The sequence below is a fragment of the Pelodiscus sinensis genome, chromosome 13, assembly GCF_049634645.1.
Source record: "Pelodiscus sinensis isolate JC-2024 chromosome 13, ASM4963464v1, whole genome shotgun sequence".
In the NCBI taxonomy this organism is placed as follows: domain Eukaryota; kingdom Metazoa; phylum Chordata; order Testudines; family Trionychidae; genus Pelodiscus; species Pelodiscus sinensis.
This window is the reverse complement of record NC_134723.1, coordinates 3,237,192-3,259,890: the sequence shown is the minus strand read 5'-3', so window position 1 is coordinate 3,259,890 and position 22,699 is coordinate 3,237,192. Positions and strand designations below refer to the sequence as shown.

The window sequence follows — 22,699 nt, the reverse complement described above, 5'->3', positions numbered from 1 at the left end:
CAGAGAGAAAGAGAGAGACACACACACTCACTCTTTCTCTCTCTCTCTCTCTCTCTCTCATATATAAAACCAGAAGACTAGTAAATGGAACAAATAATAGGAGGAGACCCTCACATTTCTCTCCTAGTTGAGTTCCATCCCCAAAAGTAACAGCGCTCATCACGGTAAAGATCAGCCTGCTATTCTGGGAGTGGTTTGGAAAAAGCTAGTAACATCCTACCCTTCCATGTGAGTGAAGACAGAGCCCTTTCCCCCCAAGACAGACAGACTGACAGACAGACACACACTCTCCCTCTCATGCGCAAAGCCTCAGGCAGGATAGAACTATGTGAAATGTCCTTCATGCAAAGTAAAAAGGGAGAGAGCGTACTGATGCAATGTTAACCCCATTAACCACATCGATTGAACATGAAACACCTGCTCCTGGAAGCAGTGCTGGCCCTTGTGGTCAAGGTGCAATAACCCACAGCCCCTGCAGTGTACGCTGTGTGTGGGTTCAGTGCTCTGTGAGCACCTGAGAGGAACGGCTTGTGCTGGCTCAGACCCACTGGTGCAACTTACATCATTGCTAGTCTCTAGGGTAGATGCAGGCTTTTGTAAGAGATCCCCCTCTTCCCCCCCCCCCCATATACTTCAAAAACTGGGGAGCGTTGCTATAGAACCTACTGGAGTCATGATAATTATTAAGTGACTGGGAAATAATAAAATATATAGAAGATGGTGCCGAGCTTTGCCATCAAATGTGTGATGTTTTGTGTAGCAGAACCTGGGTGCAATTAAATAAACTCTTTTAAATCTCAGTAGACAATGGTCCCTGTAGAAAAGCAACATTCAGGTAGAATGTTTACGCTGGCATCAGGGGCTGGTGATCTGCTGGTTTCTGTCTCTGTTTATTGCAGGTTTCTTCAGGCCTCTCTTCATTGAAATCCCTAAGGATATGTCTACACTACAGCACTATTTCAAATTAACTTAATTCGAATTAACTGTTTCAAATTAAGCTAATTCGAAATAACACATTTATACACAAAAACTATATCGAAATAGCATTTTGCTATTTCGAAATAGCATGACCACACTGAGTGGACCCTGAACCGAAGTTAAGGCTGGCCGGAACCAGTGCTGGCAGGGCATCAGGTTAGGACTTAGTGTGTGGGGCTGCTGTCTGAGGCTAACTGAGCTCAGTGCTTAAAGGGACCCTATCCCCACCCCGGACAGACAGTTCTCAGGGTTCCCCGCTTGCTTGTCTACCTCGATGAGGGACAGCAAAGCAGTCCTGCCTTGGAGTGCCCTGAGTGCCCGCACTCGGGACACCACAGCACTCGGCCACATGGAGCCAGAGCTGCCCCTGGGCATGACGGTGCATCTCATGGGGTCATTGCCATCAGCCCAGCTGCACTTGGTGCAGGCTGCCATCTGGGGGGTTCCATCGGGGGGCTGTCAGAATCCAGGAGGCCCTGAGGGAGAGCGTTCACCCCGAGAAGCCCTCAGAGCCTCCCTGGTCCTGCCCACCAGGGGCTCGTGCCCCATTCCTCCCTCACGTCCTTCCACTTACCCCTCCCTATCCCCCCTTCCTGATGTCAAATAAAAGACACGTATCTTCAAAAATAGAAACTGGGGGGGGGGATGAAACTCTGGGGAGACTGGGAAAAGGAGTGGGAGAGGGGAGGGGGAAACCGGGGAGGAGGGAGCTGGATGGGGAAAGCAAGGGGAAGAAGGGGGAGGGGAAGCTCAGGGCTCAGGGTTGGGGGTCTCGCCAGACCAACCTGACTTTCATGCAAACCTGCTCCTGGGTTCGCATGTGGCCTTTGGTGGCCAGGCTGGCAGGTATCCTGCCCTAGACGGCCGCATTCCACCATCAAGTGCGGAGGTCATGGATGTTGGGGGCATCCCCCCAAACCTGAATAAGGTCCATGATCTCCACCCTGGACTAGGAAGGAGCCTGCCTTCTCCAGCCCCTGTCAGGCTCCTGCGAGCTGGCAGACTGCTCCTGGGGAGCGGTGCAGGGCTGGCTGCCAGGGGCTTGCTGGCTCATGTTTTGGGGCCACTGGGTCAGGGGTCCCGGTGGCCACTGCTGGCTCTGGGCTGGCAGGCTTGGAGCTGGCACAGGCACTGTGGCCAGGGTCTACCCCTTTAATGGCTCTGGGGCTGGGGGAGAGGAGAATAAGTTTTCCTGGTTGTGCCCAGAGTGGCCACCAGGGCTCCCTGGGAAGGGCAGGAGGCCCCCTATTTCGAATTTAGTCTCTACACAGCGCTTAATTCCAAATAGCTATTTTGAATTTAGTGTTACTCCTCGTAGAATGAGGTTTACCAAATTCAAAATAAGGGCTCCACTATTTCGAATTCATTTCGAAATAGCAGTTTGCCTGTGCAGATGCTATAATTCGAAATTACTGCTGTTATTTCGGATTAACTTTGTGGTGTAGACACACCCTAAGAATAAAGTCAATGGAACTGTGGGTCAGTCTGTCCTTCTGTCTGTCTCCTTTCAATTCAGTTGTTTTTGTTTTTTTCAGTGGCATTGCTGTAACACCCCTGAGGCACTCACCAGCTACACAGTGGCTAGCTGCTCTGTCCGTGCTGAGGGGATTCCCACCCGCTGCTGTGGATAGCACACACATTTCGCAAACCAAGGCTGGGCTGTATTTTTCCCTGAAAATGCTTCTCTGCTCTTTCAGAACCTCTGGCTGAATGACAGCAGCGTCTACAGCGTCACCTTCAATGCATTGCAGCAAAACAGACTGCGTCCACGCCTCATTTTAACCATCAAAACACAGGTTCCAGTGAGTTTCCATTTCCCTTAACTCCATTAGCCGTGATTATATGTGATGCAGGCATCACTTTCTTGACCCATCTCTGGTAAATATATCAACTGATATTAAATAAATATGAGGCTGGTGAGGACCATTGCTTAGGGGGTGAAGTGAAAGCTTCACAGGGGCTTAGGGTACGTCTACACTACAGCGCTAGTTCGAACTAACTTAGTTCGAATTAGTTAATTCGAACTAAGCTAGTTCGAACTAGCGCATCTAGAACTAAAAACTAGTTCGAACTAGCGTTTTGCTAGTTCGAACTAGCGCGTCCACACTGATTGGACGCAGGGGGGCATTTAAGGGCAGCTGAAACCGGTTCTGGCAGGGCATCAGGTCAGCAGTTGCTTTGTGTGGCTGCTGTCTGAGGCTATCTGAGGCTCGTGCTTAAAGGGACCCCCCCTGGACAGCCGGTTCTCAGCTTTTCCTGCTTGCTTGCCAACCTCGCCGAGGGACAGCAAAGCGTCGGTCTCTGTGCCCGTCTGTGTCGGTGCTTCCCTTCGGGGGGGACCACCGCAGGTGGCAACATGGAGCCACGGCTCGCCCTGCACCTTCTGGTGCACGTTCTGGACTTGCTGCTGCAAGCCTGCCAGCAATGGCTCGAGGCTGCCTGGCACCACCTGGGGAACGTCAGCCCCCTGCCTCTCCGCCTGGCCGCCCTGGGGGCCGTGGAGGAGCCGCGGCGGCGCCCTGGCACCGGCGTGCCCCGCCGCATCTGGCGTCTGGACACCAGCAGCGACTGGTGGGACCGCATCGTCCTGGAGCGCTGGGACGACCGACAGTGGACCCAGAACTTTAGGATGAGGAGGGACACCTTCCTGGAGCTCTGCGAGTGGCTCGCCCCTGCCCTGCAAAGAAGGGACACTCGCATGAGGCCCGCCATCCCCCTCCAGAAGCGGGTGGCCATCGCCCTCTGGAAGCTCTCCACGCCGGACAGCTACCGATCCGTCGGGAACCAGTTCGGCGTGGGGAGATCCACTGTCGGAGCAGTGCTCATGCAGGTACGGCGCTCGTCGGCCACCGAGCCGGGGGGCAGGGGGGCTGCGAGGAGGGGATGGGCCGCCCCAGGGACAAAGGGGGGGGCGGGAGGAGGCGAAAGCGCCCCGCACCGGAGGGGTCGGGCTGTCCCGGCCGTACTACACGCCGCCAGGGGGGTTGCTTCCGGGAGTGGGGCGCGGGGCACTGCCAGGGCACGCACGCTCCCAGCCACCCGGGCGCCCCACTGATTGACGCTTTGCTGTGTCTCTCTCCGCAGGTGGTCAAGGCCATCAACCGGGTGCTGCTCCGCAGGGTGGTCCGCCTCGCCGACCCGGATGCCGTCATCCGGGGATTCGGCGCCCTCGGCTTCCCCAACTGCGGGGGGGCCATCGACGGGACGCACATCCCCATCCGTGCCCCGGAACACCAGGCGTCCCGGTACGTGAACCGCAAGGGGTACTTCTCCGTCATCCTGCAGGCCGTATGTGACCACCGGGGACAGTTGACGGACATAAATGTGGGCTGGTCCGGCAAAGCACACGACGCCCGGGTGTACCGGAACTCCTCCGTGTGCCAGCGGCTGCAGGACGGGACCTTCTTCCCCGACCGCCACATCAGGGTCGGGGACGTGGACATGCCCGTCTGCCTGGTGGGGGATGCCGCCTACCCACTGCAGCCCTGGCTCATGAAGCCCTACACGGGACACCTCAATCCCTCCCGCCAGGCCTTCAATAACAGGCTGAGCAGGGCCCGCATCGTGGTGGAGGGGGCCTTCGGGCGACTGAAAGCCCGCTTTCGATGCCTCCTCACCCGTCTGGACCTGGCCGAGCACAACATCCCTCCCGTGGTGGCGGCATGTTGTGTGCTCCACAATTTGTGTGAGCGGAAGGGGGAGGCTTTCTTGCCAGCCTGGATGGCTGAGGCTGACCGCATGGCTGGACACTACGGTCAGCCCCGCACCGCCGCCGTCCGGGAAGCCCAGCGGGGGGCCATCCGGATCCGGGAAGCCCTGCGGGAGAGCTTCCAGGTGGAGGAGGAGGAGGACTGACCTCTCCCTGCATGCCCCACCGGGGCCTTCTTCCACCCTACCCCCCCCTTCCCCTTTCCCCTCCCTACCTACTGTACAATAAAGAAACCTGTTTTTCCAACAAAAACGTCTGTTTATTTCACAGAACTGGGGTGGGGGAGGGAGGAATGAAGGTGGGAGAAGGGAGGGGGAAACCTGGGACGAGGGAGCTGGGAGGGGAGGGGAGGGAAGGGAGGAAGGGAAAGGAAAGCTCAGGGGTGGGAGTCTGGGTGCCTCTCCCGTCTCGCCACACTGCGGGTCCGGGGGCGTCGGTGGGGAATGGTTGTGGAGGGGGGGGCAGAGAGGACAGGGGGTGTGGAGGAAGCAGGAGCGGAAGCAGGAGGAGCAAGAGGGGGAGCAGGGGGAGCAAGAGGGGGAGCAGGAGGAGCAAGAGGGGGAGCAGGAGGAGCAAGAGGGGGAGCAAGAGGGGGAGCAAGAGGGGGAGCAGGGGGAGGAGGAAATGGAAAGCGGTCTAGCAGGCTCTGGAGGTGGCCTCGCAGGGCACGGCCCTGCTCCTCCAGGGCCTCCAGACTCCTCTGGCGCAGCCTGAGGTCCTCCTGGACCCAGTGGTCCTGGAGACGGAGCTGTCGGTCCAGGAACCGGAGATGCCGCCTCTGGTAGTCCTCCTGGTTCCTGGCTGTCCTGCTTGCCCGGGCGCGGGCGGCTGCTGCAGGCGGTGTGGTGCGCCCTGCAGTCCCCGGTGCTGCAGCTGTGGTGCAAGAAGACCAGCGGTCAATTACCCCAGGGGCCCAGGTGTGTGAAACCCAGCTCCCCTCTGCAAGGCCAGGGCCCCTGCAGGATCCCCAGCTGCTGCTCCGTGGTGGGCAAGGCCCAGGCGCACGGTCCCGGGGCTCCCTCTCGCCCCAGCCCCCCGTACACATAAGGGGAACACGAGGGTACTCACAGGTGGACGCCTCCCCGGCCTCTGATGATGCAGGCGAGCGGCTCTGTGGGGTGCCTCGGGGGTCCCGGGTCCTGGGAAGGCTGGCAGCAGGCTCCTGGCTCTCAGAGCCCTCTTGCTCCTCCTCGGTGTCCAGGAGCGGTCCCTCTGCCCCGGGGTCAATCACGTCCCGGGGGGCAGGGACGGCATGAGGCCCCAGGATGCGGTCCAGGGCATGGAAGTGGGGGCAGGCCTCCGGGTCAGCCCCTGGCAGGCAGGCCCGGGAGTAGGACTGCCGCAAGTCTTTAATCTTGCAGCGCACCTGCTCCCGGCTGCGCTGGTGGCCCCTGGCGGCCAGGCTGGCAGCCATGCGTCCATAGACGGCCGCGTTCCGGTGGCTAGTGCGGAGATCGTGGACATTTGAGGCTTCCCCCCAAACCTCGATGAGGTCCACGATCTCCGCACTTGACCAGGCGGGCGCCCGCCTTGTGCGCCCCCGGGCAGGCTCCCGGGAGCCGCCAGGCTGGTCGTGGGGAGCAGTGGAGGGCTGGGAGCCCTCGGATGGCTGGCTCATGGTGTGGCAGGTGCAGGCTGTGCAGGCACGGGTGCTGGCAGCCTTGCAACTGGCACAAAGTGAGTAGCCAGCCCGTGGCCCTTTAAGGGCTCCGGGGCCGGGAGGGGGGCAATAGAGTTTCCCTGGTGTTGGCCAGAGTGGCCACCAGGGAAACCTGGGAAGCCTTAGCCTCCCACTAGTTCGAACTAAAGGGCTACACAGCCCTTAGTTCGAACTAGCTAGTTCGAACTAGGCGTTAGTCCTCGTAAAATGAGGTTTACCTAGTTCGAACTAAGCGCTCCGTTAGTTCGAATTAAGTTCGAACTAACGGAGCGCTAGTGTAGCGCATAGGAAAGTTAGTTCGAACTAACGTCCGTTAGTTCGAACTAACTTTCTAGTGTAGACATACCCTTAGAGATCCCAGCAGCAAGTGTATGAAAATAAGCTCCCGGATGGTTGGTTTCAATTTGGCTGAAAATTTGTCTCCTAATATCCACAGCTTGTCTTAATACTGAGGCATCTTACCTGCAGTTGTCACCTATTTGATATTAACACAAATGCCTGACTGGGGATCCTCTGTGGGACATGTATGTACAGCTCTCTGAGTACTAATTTCTGAAATACAAACCCAGCATGTTGTCTGTCCTGTGTCAGACAGCGAAGGAGAAAAGAAGGATTCCCGTCTCCACGGCATTGCCTTCGTCACTGTTTTATCCTGCTGCAGATGGCTCAGACGGTGAGTGGATCTGCTCTTGCTTCTTGCTCGCTACTCTTGGTGCTTCTGTTTATTGATTTTTCAAAACATCTGAGTGACAGCAGCTGTCCCCTGACAGGTCTGTGCTCTGTCTCTCTCCCCCACTCCATCCACAGTTCAAGTTCTCGGTGCCATACTGGCCTGAAATCTGCAGGACAGGCCAAATCATGGGGCAAGCTGAGCTCATAGGGAAGCTAAGAAGCCATGAGGCTATTTAGATGTTGTGATGCAACTTCAGAAAACAGACTCACAATGTGAGTTGCACCAATATACACTGATGTCAGGGCACAATGGGATGGCAAGTGTGGGAGAGTTGTGACTCTATCTAGGTAGTGCAACAATTCTGCCTGGCCTTGGTATGCAAGATCTGTGTAACTATAACCAGAGCAGCGGGTGGGAATCCCACAGCAGGGACAGAGCAGCTAGCCGCTGTCTAGATGGTGAGTGCATCGGGGTGTTACAGCAATGCCACTGAAAAAAGAACAACTGAATTGAAAGGAGACAGACAGGAGGACAGACTGACCTACAGTTCCATTGACTGAACTCGCAGGGATTTCAGTGAAGAGAGGCCTGCAATAAAGAGAGACAGAGAACAGCAGATCACCAGCCCCTGATACCCAAGTAAACATTGTAACTGAATATCGCTTTTCTGTAGGGACCATTGTCTGTTCAGATACAGATTAGTGGTATCACTGCTACAACAAAGGACCTTTAAGGGTGGTAACTGTAGCATTAACTTGTGAGGTTTCTATAGGATACTCCTGGAAAATAATATCATAGGGAGACATCCCCCTCCAAAGCCTACACATCTCAGTTGTTAAAGACTCCCTGGAAACTGGTTATTCAGGAAATTGATGCAATTATTTTTAAGTACCGTTTTCTTATTTTTCTCCCAGAATGTATTTGTAGCAATGTGGGCAAATACAGGCAAATAGATGCTTATCTGTAGGTCTCCAGCTGGGGTTTCTGTGTCAGCAAAGCTAATAAACTCACAGAGACATAAGTGGGGCATTGGTAGCACAGAGCATCTGACAGGAAAATATTAATTATTCAAAAATGCTCACAGCTGCCATGCCGCAGAAGAGGGTCAAAACCAAAAACCAACGAGAGGGACCAGAGGAGTCGCTGTGATAGTCTGGAACTTGGAAAAAAGAGTGGTCCTGTGGCACGTTAGAGACTAATGAAAATAGAAATAGAGGGAGGGTAGAATGAGCTTTCATGGGCAAACCCCGCAGAAAAAGAAGGGAGAGGGGGAGAAAAGCCCCTTTTAATTACTGTGCCCCTGCTAAATGAGGCTAATAGATGGGGCTGTAAAGGCCCCGGCTGGCCAGATGCTGGGGCCAGCACAGGAAGGCTGGCAACCAGGAGAGCAGTCTGGACTGGTGCTCGGGAGTGCAGCCTTGGTCGAGGCCAATATGGGAGAAGTGTGGCCCTGGCAGGGCTGGGGACAGTAGGGCCGGCAGGGATCGGGGACGACAGCCAAAAGGGGAGCACAGACCTTCCCTGCTGCAGCAAACTCAGTGGCTGCGTCTAGACTGGCATGATTTTGCACAAATACTTTTAATGGAAACGTTTAGCCACTGAGCTTTCTTGCGCAAGAAATTAACGTGGCTGTCTACACTGGCCCTCTTGCGCAAGAATACTTGCACAAGAGGGCTTATCCCTCAGCGGGAGCATCAGAGTATTTGCGCAAGAACCACTGATTTTGTACAGTACAAAGTCAGTGCTCTTGCGCAAATACTCGCAGCCAGTGAAGACAGGAGGCAAGATTTTGCACAAAAGCAGGTGCTTTTGCGCAAAATCTTGCCAGTCTAGATGCACCCTGTGGGTTTGGGACAGCTCAGGTCCCAAGGGTGCTGGAGCAGAAAGGTCCCACCATTACCAGGCAATAGTGCTGAGCGGATCAACACACAGCTGTATGTTACAATATTCTTCTTCTTAAAGTTCTACTAATGATTTGTTGATATTCAATTCATCTCATTCCCTCCCTCTTTCCCCACATGGCGCAGGGGTTAGCGTATTACAAGCCACAAGGCTCTGCGTTTCTCTTAGTTCTTTTATTCCTTTGAATCGCATTTCTGGTCTTGTTCTTTGTTTTTAAAATGTTGTATGTGTGTTGATGATACAGAGCCAGGGAAGAAGGTGCCACAAACACAAATGTGTGTGTTTGTTACGAGAAACTCTTGGCATCTTGCAGCTCCACAGTAACAGCAGCCTGACTATTTTTTTAATATCTTTCTGTGGTTTCTTTTAGCTGACATTCCTCCTGCTGTCTGTGGTACTGTTCTCTCCTTACTGTCATCCTACTGCTTCAGGGGATAGCCGAGTTAGTCTGTTACGGTACGTCTACACCTGCCCCCTAGTTCGAACTAGGGAGGCAAATGAAGGTGACTGAAGTTGCTAATGAAGCCCGGGATTTAAATATCCCACGCTTGATTAGCATAGTCGTGTCTGGTCGCCATTTTGGAAATTGACTAGCCCGATTTAACTTGCCGCGTATAGAAGGGGTACTCTGAGAAAAACCCCTTAATTCGAATTAACTGGTACACCTAGATAGGCTCATGAGCTTTCATCTGAAGAAGTGGGCTGTGCCCACGAAAGCTCATGATACCAGTGACATGTTTTGTTTGTCTATAAAGTGCTACTAGACCATCTGTTGGTTTTTTCAGTCACCCTACTGCCAGCCATAGCCTTTGGCCCTGCACTGCTGATATTCACTGGCTGAATGAGGGGTTCCTGGTGTTGCCATTAGGCCTACCAGTTACCAGTGGAGCTGTTAAAAAGCTGGCATTTCCCTTCTGCTGCACAATTTTACATTCCAAATTTCTTACTTGAAAAAGGGGGAAAAGTAGAAATGTTGAACATGTTTAACAAAAAATATTTAAAAAATGAAACTGGAAATGTCAAAATGGAAAATTAACCTTTTTATTTCAACAACAAAAAAAGACGTGTCAAGAACTGACCTTTTTGCTTCAAAACCATAGTTAGAAATGGAAAAATATCATTGCAAAGACTATTTCAAAACCCACATTTCCATTTTCTTTTCATTACTTGAGAAGACTCGAAACTCAACAACCCACATTTCAGGGGCATTTTTGGTGTGTGAGGGAGAAAAGCAGTGACCACATCTGTCTTTTGTTGATGTTGTTAATTATAATTCCTTGTTTCTGTGGCTGTGCGGTGTTTCCTATTTCAAATGTATCCTGATTGCTTTGTCGGGAAATTTCAGGTCATTTCTAGCCAAGGCTTTAATTGAGTTTGCCTGAGGATTTACACCAGGGGTGAGCAAAAGGGCCTCGGCAGGCCAGATCCCGCCCACCAAGCGGGTTGATCCGGCCTGCGGAAGCTCTGCCACACCCCCGCCCCCAGGCCAATTAAAGTCTGGGGGCGGGGCAGCACACAAAGCTTCCTCCCGCCCTGCCAGGAGCGCACAGCGCTTTGAAGCACCATGCACTCCTCTCGGGGTGGGAGGAGACGTCACTTACATCCCAGCCCCCAAGCCCTGATTGGCCGGGGGGCGGGAGGAGCACGCAAAGTTTCCTCCACCCTTCCCCTCCCCTGCGAGAAGCGCACAGGGTCAGGGCGAAGGAAGTTTTGTGCAGCTCCCCCGCTCCAGGCCCTAATTGGCCTGGGGACAGGGAAACGTGCGAAGCCTCCTCCTGTCCTGCAAGAAACACATGGCACTTTGAAGCGCCGTGTGCTCCTCACAGGGCAGGGGTAGGGTGGAAGGAGGTTTTACGTGCTCCCCCACCCCCAGGCCAATCACGGCCTGGGGGCAGGGGAGCTGCGCAAAACTTCCTTTGCCCTGCCCTGGCCCTGCAAGGAGCATGTGGCACTTCAAAGTGCCACATGTTCCTTGCAATGCGGGAAGAGGCTTTGAATGCTCTCCTGTCCCCAGACCCTGATTGGCCTGGGGGTGGGGGAGTGTGTGAAGCCTCTTCCCACCCTGCCAGGGATACAGGTGCCTAGTGGGAAGGCGGAGCAAAGGGGCTCCCCCCATTTCCAGACCAATCATGGTCTGTGGGTGAGGAAGCCCAAAAGCATCCAGGCCCCGCCCCTTCCAAGGTGACCTGGGGCCACTTAAAAAAAATGTTAAGTGGCCCCCGGCCAAAAATTATTGCCCACCCCTGATTTAGACCCTAGGAACTATAGCATGGGGCAATGGAGAAAGCACCACAGTAGAGACACAAGACCTGGTCTCTGCCATAGTTCTACCGTGGTGCCTATTTCACATCCCTCCACCTCTTTGCCTCTGAAATAGGAGAATATTTCATGTCTTTAGTAAAGCCCTTGAAGATGTCTGGCTAAAAGCGCCATCGGTAGGGGAGAGCGACGTAGTTTTGTTCTTCCCTTCGTCTCCTCTGACACGGGAGGCTTCCAGGTCTGTGTCCTGGATTTGAAGTTTCCACATGCACTGCTCACAAAGGGCTCCACAGACCCCGCTTAGATGCTGATATAGGGTGTCTGGAGGCAGCTAGATCTTACTTCCTCAGCAGGATTCAGAGCTCTCCTGGGTGCAGGCAGCAGGGCGCATGTCTGGGGGAAAATGGAGCCGGGAATGAAAGAAGTCAGGGAGGGGAAGATTTGCTGACTGACTGATTCTGCAGCCCTATACTCATGGGAACAAAGGGGGTGGAAGTTTTCCCATCAGCAATGTGGCCGAGGAGCCCAGCGTCCCCTTGCACACCGCTGTCCTTATTTATCTGAGTAGCTGTGTATTGCTGAAGTTGGAACTGTTGCTAAAAGAATTTCCATACTGAGTTGTATCAGTGATCCATCCAGCCCAGTGTCCTGTTTCTGACAGTGACCAATGCCAGATGCCCAAAGGGAGTGAATAGAACAGGGAACCATCAAGAGATCCCTCTCCTGTCACTTATTCTCAACAATTGGCAGTCAGAGTCCTACTGTATAATGTCTCCAGGCATCGGTATTTCAGGGCAACTGGAAATACCTTATTTTCTTTCTCAAGTATATAAATTAGGGTTTTGTATTAGTCGGCAATTGATCTTGTGTTCCAAAAAAGTACTGCTGAGTTGGAATCTGGATGTGATATTAGCTTGTGGAGAAATGTTGCCAATGGCTGAGAGCTAAGTAGTGGAGATACGTAGATATCAAATCTAATATCTGTGTATTCTGGAAATGTGCATCGGTATATCTGACTGTCTGTGAGTCTGTTTGTTCAAGAATTCCTCCTGGATGGTAAGAGGTAGGGACATCAAATTTGGTGGGCAGCTTCCTCTTATCATAACTTAAAGCAAGGAAAGAGTTTGGTTGTGCCAGGAAAATGGAATGTGCCTGGAATTTGATTGTTTCTCATAAAATGGAAAGGGAGGAATGTGGTAGGTGGGAAAGTCATAGTGTAGATTGACCACAGAGGGCAGCAAGGGACCAGAGATGGAGACCAGGACAGCTATAACCCCATTGGACTAGCAAGAGGCAGGAGTGGAGAAAGGGACAGCTATCTGCTATGTATTGCAGTGTGTTTGTGTTTCTGTTTGTCTGTCCCCAGCCAGGGGACTTTTACCCCTTCCCTGGCTGTGCCTGCAGCAGCTGCAACAGCCATGACCGTGTCTCACCTGGCCCCAAGCTGTGGTGAAAAGGGGCTTTCCCCAGGGCAGCCTGCACCCTGCACCGCTCCTCCCTGGCGCCACCTCAAAGCAAAGATTTAAATGAAGACAAACACAAATTATTCGAGTTAAGGAATCGAGTAATGCCTGGTAAATCTTCTAGTGGGAAAAATGTGTGTCTATCAATACAGGTTTTCAATGTACTTCCCTACAGTGCACTGTCCCTACTAGGGCTGTAATCGTGTAGTCGATTAACCAATTAACCAATAAGCAAAAGCTTATAGGTTAATGCTACAGACGACATGCATTTCCCAACTCCCACTTTGCCAGTAAATTCTGTAGCAAGCTGGCCAGCAGCCCCGGTTCAGTCCTGGCTCACACCAGGTCCGGGACCTACCCCCACTGAGGCTCTGCATTTAACGTGTATTAGGAGCCAGGGGGACAGGCAGCCCAGCTCAGTTCCAGCTCACGCCGGGTCTGGGAGCTCAGCCCCCGCCCCAGACAGGGGCTGCTGCCACCCCGTGCTGCTGCTTCTTTATCAGAGGCAGCAGCGCTGGGCGACAGGCAGCCGGTCCATGACGGGAGCTGGTTTTTAAACTGGCTTCTCTCGCGGACCAGCTCCCGCCTGGCACCCTGCGCTGCTGCCTCTCATAACGGCCTGAGACAGAGGCAGCAGTGTGGAGTGGCAGGGGGCACCTCAGGAGTGAGGCCAGAGCACACTGGCTGCCGACCCCGCCTCCAGGAAATAGAGAATAATCGAGTAGCCAATAAGAATTCATGAGGTGAATCGACGATTCAATTAACCGATTTTGGACATCCCGAGTCCTTACCTCAGTGTCACAGAACATGCACTAGAGAACCCCCATCCTGCCCCAGCACAGCTGTCAGCAGCAGTGTAGATGGTGAAGCAGGGCTTAGATGCGTACAGATACACCAGCCCCGTAGGGTACGTGCCCTACGCAGCTCTCCACACGCCTACACAGCGCCTCACTCACCTACCCAGGTATTTTTAGCAGGGCAGTGTCCTATTGCCGGATCCCTTCCAGGCCACAGGGTAAGACTCCAGAAGCTTCCCCCCGGACAAAGCCTTTTACTGCCACATATAGTGACTCACTGCAGTGCGACTGTAGCCTGTTTTCCCTGTGGTGGGTAGCTACACTCGTACTGTCTGTGCCCCACACTGCTGCGGTGTAGCTAGGCCAGAGTCAGAAAACTGTCACTGGGAGCAAGGGGGAGGGGCACACACCAGCCATGTGCGGAAGCAACCACTGCATTCCCGTGGGCCGACTTCTCACCATTGCTCTTCCCTCCGTATCTCCCCCTGACTCCTGTTTACACCCCAGAGGAACACTCGGTGCTGTAGGAATGTGAAGCCCAGAGCTCCCCGAGGGTTGAACCATTCACGGATTGACTGAGCATGCTCACCGTGTGTGTGAAATGCAGGAACAGCACCAGGAACAGAGCCACGATGGTGATGGCACCAAGGAGCAAACGCACTCTAAATATGGCGAATTCGGCTTGGGACGTGCTCCTGGCCCCCAGAGGTGCTGAGCCTGAACAATGCAATTGGAAACAGAGGGTTAATGTTTGAGGTTCTGCACTGGCTGGTCACTAGTGCCAGCAGGGGCTTTTCTGCTGGGGAATTTAGAATGCTTTTGCTGAGTGTTGTGTATGGGTGTGATTGGGGTTTCCTATGGGCTGTAAGTACCAGCAGCTCTCTGCTTTCCCAGGGCTGAGAAGTAGGAAATAAGGAAACAGAGGGGGATGTGAATGTGCGGGTCAGGGATTTTAATAACCTGCTTCCATGAAAGCTAATGGGATTTGGGTAGGGTCCAAAATCTACGACTGGAAATGGAGCTGGTGCCTTTTGGGGACATGAAGCCAGAATTGAGCCTTGTTTCGGAATATGTTCCAATGGGGTCAGTGTGATTTCTCGCTATCGTGGTGTGTGCAGGGGGGATCAGACTCTCGCCTGGCTTCCTGGGCCCACTGGCTGTCCCTGTTGCTTATGCTGGGAGCTGAGTCTATCTGTAACATGATCTGTACTGTCCTGTGTTGAGCTGAAGCACAGGGGATAGGCCAGGGTCCTTCAGGGCCAAGCTGGTCATCGGTCACATACCCACCCGCATCTGCGTTTCCATGGTTCACAGGTGGCTCAGACACTGTTAATGTGATGTGTCTGGGTTGCTGTGCTCTGTTGAAGGTGAGGCTGTAGACGCCGCTATCGCTGAGCTGCAGGTTCTGAAGGAGCAGAGAAGCGTTTTCAGAGAACAATTCAGCCCGGCCACGGTAGGCGGGATGTGTAAAATTGTATCCAGAGCAGCAGGTGGGGATCCCCTCAGCACCAACAGAGCAGTTAGTCACAGTGTAGCTGATGAGTGGATTAGGGGTGTTACTGAAATACCACTGGATGGCCAGCGGAGAGGGAAATGGCCTCAGCTGGAGCCTGTAGGAGACCGGCAGAAGCGCAGACCGACCGACAGTTCCATTGATTGAATCATGAGGAACCTCAATGAGAAGAGCGTGGGAGGAGCCTGCAATAAACCAACACAAACAGAGATCAGCAAATCGTCCCCCTCCCCGCCCGGTACGACCAAGAGAATGCAGCTGCGATTGTTCTGTCCCCACCAGTGGGCATGACAGATCTTGTGACTCCTGACTATCGGGGGGGGCCCCAAACAGTGTCCCTTTGTTCTGTTCTCTCTGCAGCGGGAACCAAGCAGGGAGTGGGAGGCCCGTGGTAGTGCTCCATGCTACATAGGTCTCAGGGGGACCAAAGGTGGCAGAGGGACCCTTAGAAAATGGGACATGGAGCAAATACTGAGACACAGAGATGTTGTAGATCTATGGTCACCAACCTGTCGATCGCGATCGACTGGTGGATCGGCAGTGTTCGACCAGTCGCTCGTGTGACATTTGGGCCAACCATATCCTTTTCCCCACCGCCAAGAAGCCCCCACTGATGCTATCTCCGGCAACAATGGAGGTTGTGCACTGGGTGTGACCATGTGAGTGCATCCTTCACTAGAATTCAAGTTGCTAACAACCTGCTTCTGTTCTCATCAAAACTAATGGGATTTGGGGCAGAGGGGGACAAAATCTGCAATTAGAAAAGGAGCTGGGGCCTTTTGAAGAGACTGATCCAGAATTCATCCTTTGGTCAGAATAAGTTTGGAATTATGTTACAAAAGGAGTGTGACATAGTGGGGGTACTTGCTGGGCTGTGGTGACCCCTGCTGTCTGGAGCAAGACCCAGCAGGGAAAGCCTCACTAGGCCAAGGTAATGCCAAACTTGTTGAACCAGTGGCCAGACACCCCCCATGGAGAGGAACAAAGGAAGGTGGAATGCTGCCCTGGCTGGGGGGCAGGGCTGGAAGTTAGTTAGTTAGTTGCTGGCTGGAAGGGAGAGAAGAAGGAGCTGGGGAGGGGGCTGGGACTCCCCTATCTCAAGGGGGGCATTGAGACCTCTTAGCCCCCAGTTCCTGTAACCAGATTACATCTGTGCTGCGCTGTGCTGGAGGAGCAATAAACCACCCTCAATTCCACTGGCTGGTGCAGTCTGTTTGTGCCATTTCGGGGTGCAGGAGACGGGGAACCCCCAACGCGCCGTCACAAGGAGTCCCTGTGATCACTGCTGCTCTGGTGTGGGCAGTGGGGATCAGACTCTTGCCTGGCCTCCTGGGCTAACTGACTGTCCCTATTGCTGATGCTGGGACCTCGGTCAATTGGCGACACGATCTGCACTGTCCTGTGTTCAACGGAGGCCTTGGGGCTGACCTGGTCATCAGTCACATACTCACCTACATCTGTGTTTCCATGGTTCATGGGCGGTTCAGACACAGTCAATGTGATGTTTCTAGCTTGTCGCGATCCACTGAAGGTGACACTGTAGACGCCGCTGTCGCTGAGCTGCAGGTTCCGAAGGAGCAGAGAAGCATTTTTAGGGAACAGCTCAGCTCGGCCTTGGTAGGCAGGATGTGTAAAATGATTCCCAGAGCAGCGGGTGGGGATCCCCTCAGCGCCGACAGAGCAGTTAGTCACAGTGGAGCTGATGAGCAGATTAGGGGTGTTACTGAAGTGCCACTGAATGGCCAGTAGAGAGGGAAATGGCCCCGGCTGGAGCCTGTATGAGACGGGCAGAAGCACAGACCGACCGACAGCTCCATTGACTGTATCCTGAGGGACCTCAATGAGAAGAGCGTGGGAGGAGCCTGCAATAAATCAACACAAATAGAGGTCAGCAAATCACCAGCCCTCTCATGCCCTGGTACAGCCGAGAGAATGCAGCCGCAATCGCTCTGTCCCCAACAATGGGCATGACAGTCCTTGTGATTCTTGACTAAAAGGGGGCCCCCAAAGCACTGCCCCTATGTTCTATTCTATCTGCAGCGGGAACCATGCAGGGAGTGGGAGGCCCATGGTAGCTCTGCACGCTGCACAGCTCAAAAGGGGACTGAAGGTAGCAGAGGGACCCTTAAAAAAAGGGACATGGAGCAAACACTGAGACACAGAGATGCTGTAGATCTGTGGTCACCAACCTGTCAATTGCGATTGACTGGTCGATCGGCAGCGTTCAACTAGTCACTCGTGTTGCATTCGGGCCCCCCATATCCTCTCACCACCATATTCCCCCACCCCAAAGAAGGCCCCTATTATGCTAGCTCCTGCAACAATGGAGGTTGTGCCAGTTTCCTGCAGAGTGGGGGAAAATCCCGCACGTCTGCACCACTTCCAGGCTTTCAAGAAGTGCACCGGCTGCTCTTCCCTCCCCCAAACAGCCAGAGCGTTTCCTGAAGCCACATCTGTGGTGTGCGGGTGACTTCCTACCCCCTGCAATCTGTGCATGGGGGTGTGGAGGTCCTGGCCCCCAAGTTTCTGGTCCTGAACAATGTAATTGGAAAGAGAGGATTAATGTTTGAGGTTCTGCATGCCAGTAGTCGCCTTTCTGGTGGGGAATTTAGAAAGCCTTTGCTGAACGTTGAGTGTTGTGTGTCGGTGTGTCTGGGGTTTTCTATGGGCTGTCAATTGCAAGTGATGGGTGTGACCATGCGAGTGCATGCTGCACTGGAATTCAAGTTGATAACAACCTGCTTCTGTTCTCATCAAAACTGATGGGATTTGGAGCGGGGAGGCAGGCTGGTAAAATCTGCAATTAGAAAAGGAGCTGGGGCCTTTTGAAGAGATTAATCCAGAATTCATCCTTTTGTCAGAGTAAGTGTGGAATTATGTTACAAAAGGAGTCCCTGTGATCACTGCTGCCCTGGTGTGGGCAGTGGGGATCAGACTCTCGCCTGGCTTCCTGGGCTCACTGACTGTCCGTATTGCTGATGCTGGGAGCTGGGTCAATCAGCGACATGATCTGCACTGTCCTGTGTTGAGCGGAGGCCTTGGGGCTGACCTGGTCATCAGTCACATACTCACCCGCATCTTTGTTTCCATGGTTCATGGGCGGTTCAGACACAGTCAATGTGATGTTTATAGTTTGTTGCGGTGGTCCATTGAAAGTGAGGCTGTAGACGCCGCTGTCGCTGAGCTGCAGGTTCCGAAGGAGCAGAGAAGCGTTTTCAGGGAGAAGCTCAGCCCGGCCTTGGTAAGCGGGATGTGTAAAATGATCCCCAGAGCAGTGGGTGGGGATCCCCTCAGCGCCGACAGAGCAGTTAGTCACAGTGTAGCTGATGAGTGGATTAGGGGTGTTACTGAAAACCCACTGAATGGCCAGTGGAGAGGGAAATGGCCCTGGTTGGAGCCGGTAGGAGACGGGCAGAAGCACAGACCGACCGACAGCTCCATTGACTGAATCCTGAGAGACCTCAATGAGAAGAGCGTGGGAGGAGCCTGCAATAAACCAACACAAATAGAGGTCAGCAAATCACCAGCCCTCCCGCCCCCCGGTACAGCCGAGAGAATGCAGCCGCAATCGCTCTGTCCCCAACAATAGGCATGACAGTCCTTGTGATTCTTGACTAAAAGGGGCCCCCAAAGCACTGCCCCTTTGTTCTGTTCTCTGCAATGGGATCCATGCAGGGAGTTGGAGGCCCATGGTAGCTCTGCACGCTACACAGCTCAAAAGGGGACTGGAGATGGCAGAGGGACCCTTTTAAAAAGGGACATGGAGCAAACACTGAGAGACAGAGATGCTCTAGATCCGTGGTCACCAACCTGTCAATCGCGATTGACTGGTCGATCGGCGGTGTTCGACTAGCCACGCATGTGGCATTCGGGCCCCTCATATCCTCTCACCATCATATTTCCCCACCCTCAAGAAGCCCCCACTGATGCTATCTGCCACAACAATGGAGGTTGTGCCAGTTTCCTGCAGAGTGGGGGAAAATCCCGCACATCTGCACCGCTTCCAGGCTTTCAGGAAGTGCACCGGCTGCTCTTCCCTCCCCCAAACAGCCAGTGCATTTCCTGAAGCCACATCTGTGGTATGTGGGTGTCTTCCTACCCCTGCTTCCTGGGGGTGGGGGTGGGGGTGGGGGTGGGGAGGTCCCGGCCCCCAGAGCCTCTGGTCCTGAACAATGTAATTGGAAAGAGAGGGTTAATTTTTGAGGTTCTGTACTGGGTGGTCATTAGCCTTTCTGGTGGGGAATTTAAAAAGCCTTTGCTGAACGCTGAGTGTTGTGTGTCGGTGTGTCTGGGGTTTTCTATGGGCTGTCAATTGCAAGTGATGGGTGTGACCATGCGAGTGCATGCTGCACTGGAATTCATGTTGATAACAACCTGCTTCTGCTCTCATCAAAACTGACAGGATTTGGGGCGTAGGGGCAGGCTGGTAAAATCTGCAATTAGAAAAGGAGCTGGGGCCTTTTGAAGAGATTAATCCAGAATTGATCCTTTTATCAGAGTAAGTGTGGAATTACGTTACAAAAGGAGTCTCTGTGATCTCTCTCTGTCGCTGCTGCCCTGGTGTGGGCAGTGGGGATCAGACTCTTGCCTGGCTTCCTGAGCTCACTGACTGTCCCTATTGCTGATGCTGGGAGCTGGGTCAATCGGCGACATGATCTGTATTATCCTGTGTTGAGCAGAGGCCTTGGGGCCGAGCTGATCGCTGGTCACATACTCACCCGCATCTGTGTTTGCATGGCTCACGGGTGGTTCAGACACGGTCACTGTGATGTTTCTAGCTTGTCGCGATCCACTGAAGGTGAGGCTGTAGACACCGCTGTCGCTGAGCTGCAGGTTCCGAAGGAGCAGAGAAGCGTTTTCAGGGAGAAGCTCAGCCCGGCCTTGGTAAGCGGGATGTGTAAAATGATCCCCAGAGCAGTGGGTGGGGATCCCCTCAGCGCCGACAGAGCAGTTAGTCACAGTGTAGCTGATGAGTGGATTAGGGGTGTTACTGAAGTACCACTGAATGGACAGCGGAGAGGGAAATGGCCCCGGCTGGAGCCGGTAGGAGACGGGAAGAAGCACAGACCGACCTACAGTCCCATTGACTGAATCCTGAGGGACCTCAATGAGAAGAGCATGGGAGGAGCCTGCAATAAACCGACACAGACATAGATCAGCAAATAGCCCCTCCCTCTCCCCCCCCCCCCCCCCCCGGTACAGCCGAGAGAACGCAGCCACGATTGCTCTGTCCCCACCAGTGGACACGACAGACCTTGTGACTCCTGACTGACAAGGCTCCCCTCCCCCGTGCAGCGCCCCTTTGCTCTGCTCCCTCTGCAGCGGGAGCCAGGCAGGGAGTGGGAGGCCCATGGTGGATCTCCACACTGCACAGCTCCAAAGGGGACCGGAGGTGACAGAGGGACCCTTATAAAAGAGACCTGGAACAAACACTGAGGGTACGTCTACACTACAACGTTAATTCGAACTAAGCTAATTCGAACTAACGCGTCTAGAACTAAAAACTAGTTCGAACTAGCGTTTTGCTAATTCGAACTAGCAAGTCCACATTGAGTGGACTCTGAACAGGGCTTAAGGATGGCCGGAAGCAGTGCTGGCAGGGCATCAGAGGAGGACTTAGAGCGTGGAGCTGCTGTCTCAGGCTAGCCGAGGGCTGCGCTTAAAGGGACCCGACCCCCACCCCGGACAGACAGTTCTCAGGGGTGCTCCGCTTGCAAAGCAGTCCTGGCTTGGAGTGCCCAGAGTGCCCACACTGGGCACATCACAGCACTCGGCCATCAGCCCGGCTGCACTTGCCGCAGGCTGCCATCTGGGGAAAGGGGGCAATTGGGGGGCTGCAGGAGAGCTTCCACCCCCAGAAGCCCGCAGAGCCAGCCCAGTCCTCCCCATCGGGGGCTCATGCCCCATTCCTCCTTCACCTCCTTCCACTTACCCTTCCCTAGCCCCCCTTCCTGATGTACAAAATAAAGATAACGTTTCTTCCAACATTGACTCTGTCTTTATTGAACAAAACTGGGGGAGACTGGGAAAAGGAGGTGGGAGAGGGGAAGAGAAAGGCTGGGAGAGGGGAGGGCAACTAACATGATCAGGGGTTGGGAACGGGTCCCAGATGAAGAGAGGCTACAGAGACTGGGACTGTTCAGCTTAGACAAGAGGAGATGGAGGGGGGACAGGATAGAGGTCTCTAAAAGCAGGGGTTGGGTGGAGAGGGTGCATTCAGAAAAGTTCTTCATGAGTTCCCATAAAGAAGGACTAGAGAACACCAAAGGAAAGGAATGGGTAGCAGGCTTCAAACTAGTAAGAGAAAGTTGTTGTTCTTCACAAAGCAAATAGTTAACCTGTGGAACTCCTTGCTGCAGGAGGCTGTGAAGGCTACAACTAGAACAGAGTTTAAAGGGAAGTGAGATCAAGTCATAGAGGTTGGGTCCATGGAGTAGTCTTAGCCAGGGGGTAGGAGTGGTGTCCCTGCCCAAAGTTTGTGGAAGGCTGGAGAGGGATGGCACGAGACAAATGGCTTGGTCACTGTCTTCGGTCCATCCCCTCCAGGGTCCCTAGGGTTGGCCGCTGTCAGCAGACAGGCTACTGGGCTAGATGGACCTTTGGTCTGACCCAGGACGGCCATTGTAAGCTCAGGGCTCAGGGTCAGGGGTCTCAGTGAACCCCCTTGATTTTCATGCACACCTGCTCCTGGGTGGCCAGGCTGGCAGCTCTCCTGCCCTAGCCGGCCACTTTCCTGTGCCTAGTGCGGAGATCGTGGATGAGGTCCACGATGTCCGCACTAGCCCAGGAAGGTGCCCGCCTCTTGCGGTCCAGGGCAAGCTCCCGGGAGTCGCCAGCCTGGTCCCGGGAAGAGGGGGTGGGCTGGGGGACATCGGGTGGGTGGCTCTGTGCCGTGCCAGGTGCAGGGTCTGCTGGCTGGGTGCTGGCAGGCTTGCACCTGGCACGGGCACCGTAGCCAGCCCGTGCCCCTTTAAGGGGTCCGGGGCCGGGAGGGGGGCATAGAGTTTCCCTGGTGTTGGCTAGAGTGGCCACCAGGGAAACCTGGGGAGGGCTAGCCTCCCACTAGTTCGAATTAAGGGGCTACACACCCCTTAATTCGAACTAGCTAGTTCGAACTAGGCTTAATCCTCGTAAAATGAGGTTTTCCTAGTTCGAACTAAGCGCTCCGCTAGTTCGATTCAAATTCGAACTAGCGGAGCGCTAGTGTAGCGCCTATGAATGTTAGTTCAAACTAACGTCCGTTAGTTCGAACTAACATTGTAGTGTAGACATACCCTGACAGACACAGATGCTCTGGATCCTCTTCCCCACACATTTTGCCCTGGCCAGGCCAGGTGTTGGATCCCCCGGAAGCTGGAATCAATGCACGCGGGAGAGGGTTTTATCCCTACTACTCTTGCCGCTGCTGGGTGGGTTTTGCACCTCAGCTCTCTCACTCTTCAGCTTGGGTGAGGCTCCAGTGCAACCCATCCCGGTTGTGAGCTGTGCCGGACCACTCCTTGCCTAAACGCTGCAAACTGGGATAAGTTTGTGCTGGAAACGGTTCCCACGGTAGCTATTTCCTTCTCCCTTCCTACTGGCGGCTTGGCCTGGGGGAGCTGCCCAGCCCACAAGATTCAATGTGATGGGCTCAACAGGTCAGAGCCCCACAGAGCTCCTCTTTCTGCGGAATGCCAGCTCCAGCTGCAGGCCTCAGTGCCTCGACCTCTGAGTATCGATGGAAACCGTAGGGCCTAGAGATCGGA

General features: G+C 54.1%; 1 protein-coding gene across 1 annotated transcript; it reads right to left on the bottom strand.

The window, feature by feature from the left end:
- Positions 1-4,968: 4,968 nt before the first annotated feature.
- Positions 4,969-6,606, bottom strand: LOC142831271 (uncharacterized). Its single transcript, XM_075941193.1, has 2 exons — positions 5,756-6,606; positions 4,969-5,560 (listed from the first exon to the last, which is right to left on the bottom strand). Exons 1-2 carry the CDS (start codon positions 6,303-6,305, stop codon positions 5,064-5,066), a joined length of 1,047 nt encoding a protein of 348 aa, XP_075797308.1. The 5' UTR covers positions 6,306-6,606; the 3' UTR covers positions 4,969-5,063.
- Between the last annotated feature and the right edge of the window lie 16,093 nt (positions 6,607-22,699).

What these genes read in the sequence shown, in the direction of transcription:
- LOC142831271 (XM_075941193.1), bottom strand. Translation starts at nt 6,305, where the DNA reads ATGAGCCAGCCATCCGAGGGCTCCCAGCCCTCCACTGCTCCCCACGAC. An exon ending in GGCCGGGGAGGCGTCCACCT is followed by an intron (nt 5,561 to 5,755) that starts GTGAGTACCCTC and finishes CTTGCACCACAG; the next exon opens with CTGCAGCACCGGGGACTGCA.